Source organism: Calidris pugnax, unplaced genomic scaffold (genome assembly GCF_001431845.1).
Source record: "Calidris pugnax isolate Ruff unplaced genomic scaffold, ASM143184v1 scaffold44, whole genome shotgun sequence".
NCBI classification, from domain to species: Eukaryota; Metazoa; Chordata; class Aves; order Charadriiformes; family Scolopacidae; genus Calidris; species Calidris pugnax.
In genome coordinates this window covers 34,626,383-34,640,832 of record NW_015094506.1, presented here as the reverse complement: position 1 = coordinate 34,640,832, position 14,450 = coordinate 34,626,383, and the positions used below count along the sequence as shown (strand labels likewise).

General features: G+C 40.2%; 1 protein-coding gene across 1 annotated transcript in view; it reads right to left on the bottom strand.

Moving 5' to 3' along the window:
• The window catches only part of PTPRZ1 (protein tyrosine phosphatase, receptor-type, Z polypeptide 1), a 102,495-nt gene that overhangs the window by 58,784 nt on the left and 29,261 nt on the right, over nt 1-14,450 (bottom strand). Inside the window, exons 4-7 of the mRNA XM_014963347.1 lie at nt 4,971-5,150; nt 2,991-3,142; nt 1,290-1,385; nt 964-1,030 (exon numbers count right to left, since the gene is read on the bottom strand). Coding sequence (XP_014818833.1) covers nt 964-1,030; nt 1,290-1,385; nt 2,991-3,142; nt 4,971-5,150 — 495 coding nt within the window. The remainder of the gene's footprint in view (nt 1-963; nt 1,031-1,289; nt 1,386-2,990; nt 3,143-4,970; nt 5,151-14,450) is intronic.

The window sequence follows — 14,450 nt, the reverse complement described above, 5'->3', positions numbered from 1 at the left end:
GATGAAGATATTGAAGAGTTCCAATATGGACCCCTGAGGGACACCACTTGTCACCAATCCCCACCTGGACATTGAGTCATTGGCCACTACCCTCTGGATGCAATCATCCAACCAGTTCCTCACCCACTGAACAGTCTTGAACTGTGACAGGCTTGCTGCCATGCTCCATGTGCTCATTCCCTGAGGAGCCTGTTCCAGTGACTTACTACCCTCTCAGTGAAGAGCCTTTTCCTAACGACCAATTTGAACTTCCCCTGATGCAGCTTCGTTCCATTTCCTTGTGTCCCTATTGCTGGTCACCAGAGAGAGGACATCAGCACCTCCCCCTCCGCTGCCCTCCTTCAGAAAGTTGAAGGCTGGGATTAAGTTACCCCTCAGTCTTCTCTTCTCCAAGCTGAACAAAACAAGTGACCTCGTCTGCTCCTTCTCTGCTCGAGACCTTCTATCACTTTGGTCTCTCTCCTCCGGACACACTCTAATAGTTTGATGTCCTTCTTATAACGAGGCACCCAACGCTGCACACAGTACTTGAGGTGGGGCTGCACCAGTGCAGTGTAGGACAATCACCTCCCTTGACCGGCTGACTATGATGTACTTCATGCACCCCTGGCCACCTTTGGACTGTTTGGCTGCCACGGCACACTGTTAATTCATATTCAACGTGCTATCAACCCAGACCCCCAGATCTCTTTCTGTGGGGCTGCCTCTTGTCCCCCAGTCGGTATGTATAACCAGGATTACCCTGTCCCAGCTGCAGAATCTGGCACTTGCTCATGTTAAATTTCACATGGTTGGTAATTGTCCAGCTCTCCAGTCTATCCAGATGACTTTTGCTGTTTCTAACAAAATAGACATATCTGAGTTCTAGAGAACTGTGTTCTCTGATGTCCTTATGGTTTCATAATTTCACTGAAATGGAATTTAGTGTAATCAGTAATCAATAAAACATGGAGGTAGACTTACCGAAACGACTAACACTATCTACTCCATTAATGATTGGATTATAATCCAGATTGTCTTCTAGTCCAATCTGTTAAAAAGAAATTGCATTTTTTTAACAGTACAGGCTTCATGAAAAAAAATTGCAAGTTCCAGTTTACCACCAAAATTACAGATGACTTAAAACAGAGCAAGTGTATTTTGCCCATTTGCTTTTCTGTAAGAATAAATTAGAAAGACATATGCAAATTTTTAACTCAGTGATCACACATTGGAACCAGTTAAATTCAGTTTGAACATCTGCCATGTTTCAAAGCTTGCTTAATGACACAAAGATATATTTTGTTTACCTCAAACAAAACTGATAAAGCTCTTAACTTTCCATTTCCTTTAATTGCCTCTTCGAAATTTGTAAACTGATCTGCATCATAGCAGTAGATTTGCATCTGAAAATAAAAAAAATATTCAAATGTTATATATACCAAAAATTAAAAAAAATAATCAGTGCAGTTATTTATATTCCCATTTCAAGAAAAAATATCTCAGCGATAAATTTAATTACAAATATATGGATTTTTTCTCTATGTCTCGTGCCTTATCTGAAGACACAGAATGGAATTCATCGGCTGTTAGCTATCATCTAAAAATGACTTCTCCTGGAAAATCACTAATATGCGGGAGTTATCCTTTCAAGGAGCACAATGCATTCCATGGATAACCCGAGACAACTTGCTGATACTGGACATTTAACCAAGAGCACTAAGGTGAGATAAATCTTGCAATCAGTGGTAAAACATGAATAATAAGTCATTACTATTTCTGCCTTGCAGTAGGTGTAGAGAAGCATTGGTAATAAAAGACTATCCGGTATTTTGTGCCCACATTTGACTGCTGTCATGGGCATCGGATTTGTTGCACCCTTTCCTCTCTTTCTCTGGATGCAGCTGGGAAATCTCCTCCAGTGCCAGTCACCAACTTGAATAGGTGAGTGTCCTGCTCCTACTATTTTTTCATTTGATGACAGCAGAAGACAATATTCTCTTCGATGTCCACCTGTCTTGGCAGGACAGGTGGAGCGTGAGTGGGAATTTTTAAATGGCTAATGAGGTACAGGAAATGACACTGCCCAGGGAAAGCTCCTGGCTCACAGCTCTCAACAGAGTTTAAGAGAACCTTGGCCCTATTGCTTTGCTCTCACATAGAAGTCCAAAGTGCCTGAGGTGAGGAGCAGCACAGTTGCCTGCCACAACTACGTCTTTTTAACTGGAAAATTATCTCAACGCCCTGTTGAGGCTTGAAGGTCTGCTCTGCAGAATGCCCTCAAGAGCTACTCTTCTCCTCCACCCCACCCCCATGCTGCTGCAAGCTATTTTGCCAAACCAGCCAGAGGTATTCTAGCCTGGCTCCTCATCAGGGCAGCTGCACCCAGGACCTGCTCTCATATGGGGCTCTTGCCATGCCAATGCCAGCCCTCTCTCCATACCTCTCCTTGGAGGTATGGTTTAGTGATGATGCTCCTTGTTTGTTGTGCGGGTGTCTATATTTGTCAGTTAGGTTGACGGTTGGACAAGATGATCTTTAAGGTCCCTTCCAACCTAGAAGATTCTGTGATTCTGTGATTCTGTCATGCTTTGTCTCAGTAAGGCCCAGCAGCTCCCACGGGCTCTCAGCAAAAACCCAGCTTGGAAAAGTCCATTTACACTTTAAACAACCAACTGCTGTGGAATCTGGTGGGGCAGCCTCGCAGGAGCTTAACTGCTAGTGGGAGCTTGAACTTTGGCAGATTGGCAGAACTGACTTCTAATGTCACCTTAGAAGATGTATGTGAAAACGCACATTTTAGACATTCTCAACGTACCACAGAATAATGCCTTATGCTGCCCTTCTAAAAAACATCATTTAAATATTATTAATTTCTACTTCAGTCAATGATTGTATTTGCAAATAGACTTTAATCAAGTGATAAAGGTATTTAGTAAACAGTATTACTTTCAGCAGAATGTCACATCGTCAAAATGGTCACAATCGTCAAAATCTGTTCTATACTTTACCTCAAGAGGAAATTTTCGTCCTTCTAAACTATGTTCTGATCCATCTGACGACACGTTGCATTTTCCCCAGTGAAAAGTGATCTTGCTTGCTTTGAATACGGTGTCTAAGCCACCTCCACTTACATAATAATCATTTGTCAGGTTAATTTCCACTGAACAAAGAGAGAGAGGGGAAAAAAAGAAGTGTCAATATAGGAGCCAGCCAAAGCATTTATGACTGTCATATTTCAGTATTAAGTGCTACAAGGTAAATATGGCATGTCTTCTTCCCTGTATTTCATAAGCAATTTGACAAGAAATTGGTTGTTATTTAAACAAAGTAAGAAGTGTGGTAATTCACTATTAGAATGGAGAAATATGCTTAATATCATGCTACAATTCATAAAATAGTCATCTAGTGAAGTGCACTATTATATTGATCTCCTGTTGTCTGAAATTAGTCACAGAACTATGCTAAAAAGCTCAGAAAACTGGGTTTGTCACCAACCTGACCGTCTAAGAAAAAAAAATCCTGAAAGAGATAGCTTCCTGAAAGCACCTGTGCTTTTAACAAAAAGGAAAATATTGCCCCCTACCCCCTTATTATCATAATTCTAGACACAAATCATGAGGCAACACATGAAGGGAAAATTCCAGCCAGTTCCTAGGAGGACTGTCCTGTCTGTGAGACCCCTTGGCTGTGGAACTGCCTCCCATGGGAGAAGGTGATGACAGGTCTTCAGCTGGACGTAACTGTACACAAACTGTAGATGGGACTGAGCATTTGTCTTCTGGAGGGAATGAGCAGGGTGGGATAGACTGAAGCCCCACATTTGGCTTCCCCACTTCCAGTGACTGTGAATCGTTTGATCTCTTGTTAAAACAGCACTAATGGAGTTTGGTTTCATTCCATTCCATTCCTCAAGACCTTGAAGACATTTTTAACTGCAGAGCTTAGCAGTTCCTTTTATAGTATCTGAATTGCTGTAGAAGAGGAAGAGCTCAGTTCACTTTTATGGACTTTAAAAAATGTTTCCGTAGGGATCCCTTTAAGAGACAAATGCAGTGTTTATCTCATCTAGTAGGGCAAGAGGGAAGTAAGTCGTTTATGGAGTAGTATGTAGTAAGTACAAGATGGAGCTAAGAACACAAATTAGGAACAATGACACTAAAATAAAATAAAATCACTGGTCTAGGAGTCCCACTGGAACTGGTAGAAGGTCAAAGACAGTTGTTAAGAGATTCCTTCCTCCATACCTATGCCTGAAATAAGAAACAGTATTTCCAACAAGCAGTTTTTACTTACTGCTATCCTGGATTTATACAGCAAAGTTGTTGCAAAAATATTTTTCTGACAATGCAAATGCCACCATAAGCCTTTTTTAGAGCTGGGAGAAATAGGCACTTGTAGGCATAAATCACTTCCTTCTAAAATACATTTCTAAGGTAGATAAGACAGACCATAAAAGCACCTATTTCTCTTCTTTGACTGTAAAAAAATGTCTTAGCGAGTAAATCAGACACAAGTGCCTACATTATAGGTGTGTATATGTAGGTGTAGATGAATCCCATCCTGAGATTTTTAAAACACAACTCATCCATGAAGTGCTTCCAGATGAGTAGGTAATTTATTCACACTTTAAAGAAATAATTTCTGTATACTTGTTACAGGTTCTAGATATGCAGTAATAATTATCAATATTTAACAGAAAATGCTATATTACTATTTAGCTTCCATGAAGTGCTCATGATGGAATGATAGTGATGATGTGATTGTTTTGGTTCTGTCTGTGCACATAATCTTCATTTGTGTTTTAGTGATTTCTCTATTATGCTTGCTTATTGTCATCACCTGTTTTCTTATTTAATGGATACATTCAGAATGCACAATCTAAGGAAAACTAAAATGAAAATGTTTCATTGAAAGTCCTTGGTTGCTTGTCCATCCTGTATCAGTTTTCTGATGTCATTTAACTCCAAACATGAAATCTGACTTTTTACCTGTTTTGCCAGTGTTCTGAATGAATGTATCTTCCAAAGTTTCCTTTTCCCATCCATGGAATTTAAGTTTCTTCAGATTCACATTTACTTGGGTGAGATCTTCATCTATATTAATAGGAGATTGTTTGGCACCATTGCAGGCTGAATATTTCTTTCCCCAGTTCTTTTGGTTCAAAGTTCCTAGAAATCAAAACATTTGGGGTAAATACATTTAAAACCTAAACTGGCATCCATGGATTTTTTAATGTGGGAATGTTAAAACACAGCTTGCAATCTGTAATCAGAGCACCTGCCCTTCTTTTAGGCCTCATCTGTAGCAATACTTAGCACACCTGCCATTGCATCCTGCCTTCAACAGTTAAGGCACTTTTTGACCACTTTAGACATCATAAATACATGCTTATGAATCTCTAGGCTTAGTTGAAAACAACAAACCGCCCCTCACATAAAATAAACAGAAATAATAATTAAAATGGGGGTGGGGTGGGTGGAGGGAAGCTTTCAGATGAAAGAAATCGGCACTCAAAACAACTTGAGAATTACTGCAACCCCCTCCTTTCCAAACAACTCTTTTAATCATAAGAATGTCATTAATATTCCTTGTGCCCAAAGAAATGAGCCATCCAATAAGATTTTTAAATAAATAAAATAAATAAGATCTTTTAAAAAATCCTTACACAGAGGGGAAAAAGGTAAAGTGATTCTACTCTGGAAAAGGAAAATGGTGAGTGAAGCTCTGGTGGGAGAGCCTGGCTGTGTGGCCTGGCTTTGCCCAGGGAGGACCATTCACGCCCACTCCAGCCATCTCCCTTTGCATCTGCTGGTGAGAGCAGCCAGGAGGTCACAGAATTATAGAATCATCGAGTCGTCTAGGTTGGAAAGGACCTTTAATATCATCAACTCCAACCATCAACCCATCATTGCCAAAACCACCACTAAACCATGTTCCCCATGTCCACATCTACCCATCTTTTAAATACCTCCAGGGAGGGTGACTCAACCACTTCTCTGGGCAGCCTGTTCCAACGTATGATAAACCTTTCAGTGAAGAAATCTTTCCTAATATCCATCCTAAACCTCCCCTGGTGCAACTTGAGGCCATTTTCTCTTGACCTATAACTTGTTACTTGGGAAAAGAGCCCGACCCCCACCTCTCTAAAACTTTCTGGTTGTAGACGTCCTGTGTGACAGCAGGACACCTTCTCCTGGGCACAGGGGCTGGCATGGCATTTCACTGTGGCCACTTCAGATACAGACAACAGGGACACAGACAGCATGTCCTTCACCAAAGACTTCATTATTTTCCATAAGAAATGCTCATGTACTCTACAGATCAATGTGAGGGGCTAGCAGCTGCTCCAAGAATCTTTTGTTTATATAATATAGCAATATAAATAAAATAATGTTTTGTGTATGTGTAAGTGTTTACATATATATAAATATTTTTTCCTGACAGGGAATTCTGGTAGCACTTCAAAGGGCTAATTAAAACCAAGAGTTGACTGCACAGACCTAAGAAAATATAATTGCTTCAGTTAGCTTCCCACTTACTAGTAGTTAAGAGCTAATATTAGTGCATCCAATGCACATATTTGAATTCTATTAGACATGTTGAAATGAGCCAGTGCTCATTTACAGGCTGCTGTGCTACATCCAAAACTGTCAGTGGAAGATTTGCTATATTGTACCTCAGGCAAGGACAGCCCTCATATTGCACTCAGAAAACTCAAGAGAGGGGAGAAGAGATGCAGCCAGTCCCGTAACCATGACAATAGGCAGTAACACAAGATGCTCATCTGGATGGCTAGCCACCTAGAAACAAACCTGAGCTAAATTATTCAACAAGTATCAAGTCAAGCGAGTTACCAGTATCACCTTGCCACCTCAGAAGTACTGCAGGTCAGATTGTATATAAACCCATTTACTTCTTGTAAACAGCAACAGACGAAATGGTCAGGCACAAGAGAAAAGCAAACCAAAATGAATTTTAGTCATAGGGTTATGAATTGGAATGTCCTGCAGGTGGGGGTTAGAGGCCTGTACCGGGCAAGCAGTGGTCCCCATGGGAATGGCACATGGGGTAAGCTTCCAGCTCCTCCTCAAGTCACACTTCTCCTGGACATTAGCTGCCAGTTATAGATTATTACCTGGGCAAATATTCGGATTTCTAATGTGCTTTTCATAAGAAAAGACTGTCTAATGCTAATTTCACTTTCTCTCTCAAAAGCTTCCCTTAAGAAATCCTGAGCCCAAGTTAACCAAAACTTGGAGATGAATCTCCTCAGATCTTCTATAGTGAAATTTTAAACAAATATTGAAGGTTTATAAAACTAAGAAAGCCAATTTTATTTAAATATAAATTAAAATCACTAACTTTTTAAAAAGAAAAGCCTCCAAACATGGTCAGACAGGACAGAAATAACAATTCTCAGTTTGCTCTCTGCCTCTTTGCAGACAGGCCCTTGTTTCTAGGTCTGCTTTCAGCCAGCTTGGTGATTTTCCAGGCTGCAGCAAACACTTTAGAGCCCTGCCTGGCTCTTTGAAAGTCTCTGCCAGTTTGGGCCGGGCTGGCTGCCCATGGCTGTGACTCGGAGTCAGGCTGCACTCCCCGCTCCATGCTCTGTTTCTTTTGCTCCTTCCTTTTGCCACAACCCAAGACTTCTCAGGCTCCTGCTGTTGCCCCAAGGCAGTAGAAATCTGCTTTCTCTTTCCACTGACATACCCGCTCCCGTTTTGCACCTGCAGTCTCTCCTTCAGAACATCATCAGGAATCTTTTCTCAAAACACATTTCCCTCATTCTGCTCTTTCCACCACTGACATTAAAAGTGACTGCAGATCACACTCTTTTCTCTCTCCCACCACTCTACTTTAGGGTACTTCCCTCCGTGCTTCTTTTCCTGAATGCCACTATCCTCTTTTTGCATCTTCTCTTGCAATTACCTACTATCCACTATCATGTTCAGTTAAAACAAACACATTAAAATTAGGGAAACTATAATCTCCTTCCAACTTCCACAGTTTCATATTTTGTGGTTTTGTTATGTAGAATGTAAATTCTTTGACTTGGCGTTATCTGTGCCTCGGCGTATAATATAACAAATCCCTAGCATGAAGCTAATGGTAACAATAGCAATTTTTGCTCATCCCGGAAGGCAGTGTCATGCCAACACCATAATCCCTCACAACATCCTGAGCCAGGGCACGTGGAACTACGTAGGATCCTGGCTGTAGGCAGTACAGCGATGCTGTGACCCGACCAAGGAAGCTTGTTCTTTCAGTCTGGATGTAAAGCTTTTCATAAGTATTGCCAGAAAGAAATAAGAGAAATTAGGAGGCTTAGTGAGATGAAGAATATTATTTTCTGTGCCCCAGAAAGGCCTCAAACCTATGAGATGAGCTTGCTAAAAAAGATTTGATAATATTCTGCCTTTTTTCTGTGTAGAAACAAAGACAATTCAGTCAAGTAAGTGATTATAATAAAAAGATTCTCCTTTCATGAAGAACTTTGGTTTTTACACCTTAAGGAAATCTTGCAGCATCTATGAATATTTATGCCCCAAGGAAAGTTTTAGAACAGTGACTTTCAGGTAATTACATATTGCCATACACTCACCAATAGCCCTGGTAAGAAGCTGATCTACATACATTATGTATGAAAAAGATGCAAATACTATTTCAGCTACTCTCTGGTAGACAAAAAGAAAAATATCTATACAATGTGTATGAATGCTAGCTTGAAATCAACCAAGGATAAAGCGCAGAATCACAGAATATAGGGTTGGAAGGGACCTCTGGAGATCATCTAGTCCAACCCCCTGCCAAAGCAGGTCCTTCTAGAGCAGGTTGCACAGGAACCCATCCAGGTGGGTTTTGAATGTCTCCAGAGAAGGAGACTCCACCACTTCTCTGGGCAGCCTGTTCCAGTGCTCTGCCACCCTCAAAGTAAAGAAATTCCTCCTCATGTTTAGATGGAACTTCTTATGTTTAAGTTTGTGCCCCTTTCCTCTTATCCTGTCACTGGGCACCACTGAAAAAATACCAGCCCCATCCTCTTGACACCCTCCCTTTAAGTATTTATAGGCATTGATTAGATCCCCCCTCAGCCTTCTCTTCTCCAGACTAAAAAGACACAAGTCCCTCAGCCTTTAGAAATGAGAAACATTTCATGGTTGCAGAGGACAACAGGTAAGACTTCTCACTACAACAAATTAACTGAATGCTCCAAATCCTGCCTGCTCCCGCTCTGAAGACGTGCTTGAAAACTTTTAATCAGTTTTCTTCTCTGTGGTCCAGCCACTGGTGTAGCTGAAAAAGCCACAAAACTGAAGGACACCATTACTGTTTGCAATTGCAGAAGTACACGTGATATCAGCACTGGGGAACACAAGCCGTGTGGAAGCTCTCTTTCTAAGGTAAAAATGATATTGAGCCGAGTAACAAGGAACAAGATCTGTATACACATTTTATGTCAGGAGGGAAATCACATTTGCATAACTACTGAGCAATTGTAGTGTTGATCAAAAGCTATGGAATTAAATGTACAGGAAATCAATGGCAGGCTCTGGTCTGAGGCAGGAAAATGCAGAATTTCAGAAGAAACTGGAGTCCAGTCATGATGATCAAAATTATATCTGAGCAGTGAAACACATGTTTTAGGCATAAATGCGGCAAATGTTGGAGCAGATAATGGTTGTGTCAGTATTAGCAAGTAGTGCAGACCAATATGAGTGGATTTATAGAGCGAAACGGTTGGGGTTGAGGACCAGATGTCCAAGCCATATGTCTTTCAGAAGGTTTTTACCTCAGCCTAGCTCTGTCAGGTCCCATGGGCTGAATGCCCATCGGCTGCTGAAGAGCATCAGGTACGTTCCTGCAGCACATCTCCTCTTTAGTATCAGTGGAAATGAACCCATGTCATGCACTGTGAGACAACTCTACCTTGCGAACTAAAGCTTGGCAGGTGGGGAGCAGTAAGGAGATTTTCTCCAGAAGTCCACTTCCAATCTAAATTAAAGCACTAACGTAAATGCACCCAATGTAGGCAGCAGGTGGTGGAACTGCTGCAGTTTACATTACTTGCAGAAATCCAAAGTAAAAGCGAAAGAACCAAATGTTTTTAAACAAGAGCAGATTGTTTTACTGTAGGTGTTACTGATGGAAATCATAAATCAAAGCAGTGCCAGCCATTTTGAAAAATATTGTTGAAACTGAGCTTAGAAAATGAATTCCCCCAAACTGTGCTTTGGAAATCTGAGGAGAATAAAAATGTGCACTATATCTTGACGGGTGCACAGAGGAAGCAATGTTTGTCAAAGCTGTCAGCTCTGAAGAAGTAACTGACAATTCACAATGAATGAAAATGAGCCCGAACACAGCAGATTACAAGTTAATGGAAGACTGTCTATACCATAACCTCTACCACGCTTGCCCAGGGCAGAATGTCTAAAGAAAATTTTCCTACCCTTTCTTTCTAGGAAACGTTCAGAACTAAGTTTCTTCCTCATCCTTAGCCCCAGTGAACCCATCCATTCAACGGGAGTCCAGCTCTCATTTCACACTTCACTTCTACCCACTGCTGCCTTTGGAAGATCTGGGCCACAAGATGTTACTGCACTTCTGTGTTTTGTAAAAATACTTGAAAGAAAAGGATGTGTCAAACAACTCTCTGTGTGCCAGTATCCTGTGCAAGTGGGAAGAGTGAGCAGGGCTGAAGACAAGCTGTGAAACCAAGTGGGCTGTGGTCCTCCCAGCAACCTGCCAGGAGAGGGGCTCCTCAGCGTGCTCACACACTCCTGTGTGCGTGTCTGCTGGGCTGGAAACCTTCATTAAAACTGCTGCTGTTTACTACCATGCATCAGTACTGGCTGAATGTAATATACAATTTATGAAAAATGAGAGGTATCTTTTTAAATCAATGCAAAATATACATAAAGAATTTAGAATGTAAATCTCAGGTCCAACGGATGGGATTCTGCATACGTGAAACAAATACTCTGCATTTCTTCTTCATACTGAATATGGGTGTTGTTTCTGAGGAAATACAGTACTAAAAATAAAGCTTTGGGCTTTATGGGATTAATAACAATGTCAGAAAATTGCATTCATGAGGAGATATGTTTTACTTGGAAAATTTTACTTCCCAGCACTTCGCTTTAGTAACTGTTGTTTTGACATCAGAGTTTGGATTCTTAGCTCTTAGTAGGACTGTGTTTCTCGTGAATGGGCATACTCCTAGCATGTGTCCCCCTCAGGAACTGTGAGGATGGTGAGACACTGGAACAGGTTGCCTAGAGAAACTGTAGATGCCCCATCCCTGGAAGTGCTCAAGGCCAGGCTGGATGGGGCTTTGAGCAACCTGGTCTAGTGGAGGTGTCCCTGTCCATGGCAGGGGGGTTGGAACTCGATGATCTTCATGGTCGCTTCCAACTCTAACCATTCTGTGATTCTATGATCATCACGGTTAGATATTTACTGGTAGACAGAAATAGGGATACAATATAAGACCATGTAATTTTTGAACTCTAGCCAGTGACAGAGTACAACACTGCTTCTCACACTAGCAATAATCAGAGGTCTGATTCCAGTTTTCCATTGCTCCTACCTCATTTATTATTTCATGATTTAAACTGATGTGAACCCTGGGGTTTATGTTATAGATGAAAGAGACCAGAAAAGAGAGATGGATTCCTTACCTCTACTTAATTTGTTCCCTTCCATTTTTCATCAGCTTTTGCTTTCACAGTGATATCACTACTTTTATAAATATAGATTGGGCACATATAGGAGATGAACGATATCCCCTCTGTGTGGACTGTTAATAATGGATTTGCCTTATCAAAAACGTTATTGACTTACCACTTCAAAGTGTTAAGTGATTTCAAGGGGGGTTTTTTAGAGCAAACACATTTTATCTAAGATATGAGAAATAAGGCCATGAAAAGAATGTGGGTACTTATACTGGGACAAAGTTTAAATTTAGATGCCAAATCAATACTGCTCTGAACACCAAACTCTAGAGTTATTATTATTTCTTTTTGCTCTTTATTTCTGTTTCACTGTTTAAATTGTGCATCCGAACTGGATGAACAGAGGCAATGGAGATCAACAAACCTCAGGATGCTTCATATCATTAATATCTATGGCATTTAGCTTATTACCAAAAGTTGCACAATGCAATCTCTAATCCTCCAAGGCAGAATAATGATTTAATTTCACATTCTGGATGAGTGCACTACTGGCCCAAGGAGAGAAGTTCTGACAAAACTAATCTTGTGAATATTACCATAGCTCACATTACAAAGGCCATGACATAGCACATTGCATTCTAGGGAAACATTTTGGTCATCAAAAAACGTCTGGTTTAATCTTTACGTATTACTGAGTAGAAGAGAATATTTCTGCTTGATCTGGATCTTCATTGAAAGGATTTTTGAGTTTTGTGCTTTTCCCTTCCAAAAGCCCCAATTACCACCACAGTCTATTCATGATCAGTCTCATAAAGTTTTTAAAAATTCTTCAATTGAAAAAGCTCAGACTTTAACATGTGAAAATACTTGTCAGGACAGTCACAATTACAGAGAAGGAGTTTTGGATCCCAGGTTTGGGCTTAGGCAATTATAATGTCCGTCTCAGTGATTTAATTGCTTGTGGGCTTTCCAAAACCGGACTGCTTGCCAATGTCTAGGTCAAGTGTTCAAAAATTAAATTATACTGGTCATGCTAAAGAGAGTCAGCCCACACAGTATCTGGATGGCCACTCCAAAAAACTTTAATAAGCATTTAAACCCTCAAAGTTCAACATTAATAAAGTAACTTGCTTTAAATCATCTGGAGCCAAATATATTTATCCCACGGATTTTTTTTGGCACATATACAGTGACAGGGAAATGAATGCAATATATTTTCTAACTGTAGGGTGTAATATTTCAAATAAAGCAACCAGAATCAACAAAAATTTCTAGTTGCTTTGCAACTAGATGCATTCAGGCAAGCAAAAAAAATTTCTTATTTTGTTTAGTGCCTATTTGCCTTTTTTGTATCTAAGTATCAGCATTCTGACACTGTATTCTGTGTATTGTGTGTATGTGCACATAAAGTATAAACACATTAAAAAAATGGATTTTCCTGAGGTGAATGCCCTAAAAGATGGTACAGCACTAACCTTTCTTCAGCTGAACTCTGGCATGTTAATCTTCTCTGTTCCTCATCTAAAATGTGTTGGATTACTTACCCCTTATGAAAATCTAACTTAGAAGATGAATCAGGAAAATTCTGATGAAACATTTTGTTATGTTCAGATTATCAGCAATTTCTTTCACCTTTTGTTTATTTATTTGAACATAAACTTCATGCTTCCTTCACATCTACAGTCACTGAAACATCGCTTAATAAAATAACCAAAAAGCAATTGAGTGAGCAAAATGTTTTGTTTTTTCACTTTATCCCCACCAAAAAAACCCCATATCAGATAGAATAAACTACAGTTGTTGAGATACAACGGAAAACTGTAATCACTATTATTAATACAGTGGCTGTCTGGTGATTTTTCTTCCTGGGAGTCAGTCTGATAATGATTCATAGTCAGACTAAGTGAATTACTGAGCAAAATGCGTAGGAGGATAAATGCCAATGGACAGCTTTCTTTCAATATAGCAACTGTTTGCTGTTCCTCTTCTTCTTTCATTTCCTGATAAATCTGGCCATTGCAGGCTAGTTAGAAAATATATAATCAAACACTTCTATGCCAGAGAAATACAGATTATCACTGATGCTCCATTTGCAGTGCACTCAATGGGATAGCTGTTTAGATTAGGAGAAGGATTATGGGGGAAACTAAGTGAACATTTTAAACTACCTCTTTTCTATTATTCTCATCCCGTTGCTCCTGAATTTGCATATAAGTGCTGCTAGAGAATTATGTAGCAATATATAATAAAAACTTGCCAAGTAATTTTTTATAGTTAATGTGGTGTTAAGATCTAAGCTGCATTTTTCAAGTAATATTAAGGCAGGAAATTTGGTACAGTGCCAAATGGGAAAATGTCCAGTAAAAAAGAAACATATTCTGAGCAAAAGCTCAGCTTGAACTGAAATTGGCCAGACATGTCAAAAACTACAAGAAAGGGTTCTTCAGGTATGTCAAAAACAAGCAGAAACAGAAGGAAAATAATGGCTTACTATTAAACAGGAAAGGTGAATTAGTCACCAACAACGCCGAAAAGGCAGAGGTTCTCAACACTTTCTTCACCTCTGCCTTTACCAGCACTGTTGAGCAGCAGATCTTGGGAATAAGAACCCAGGCTGATGCAAACACAGACCCACCACCAGTGAAGGAAGAGTTTGTATGTAAACAATTACAGGAGCTTGGCCCCTACACATCGGTGGGCCCTGACATTATCCACCTGAGGGATGTTAAGAGAGCTGATTGATGTTGTGAGGCCGCTCTGCATAATCTTTGAGAAGTTGTGGAGATCACGGGA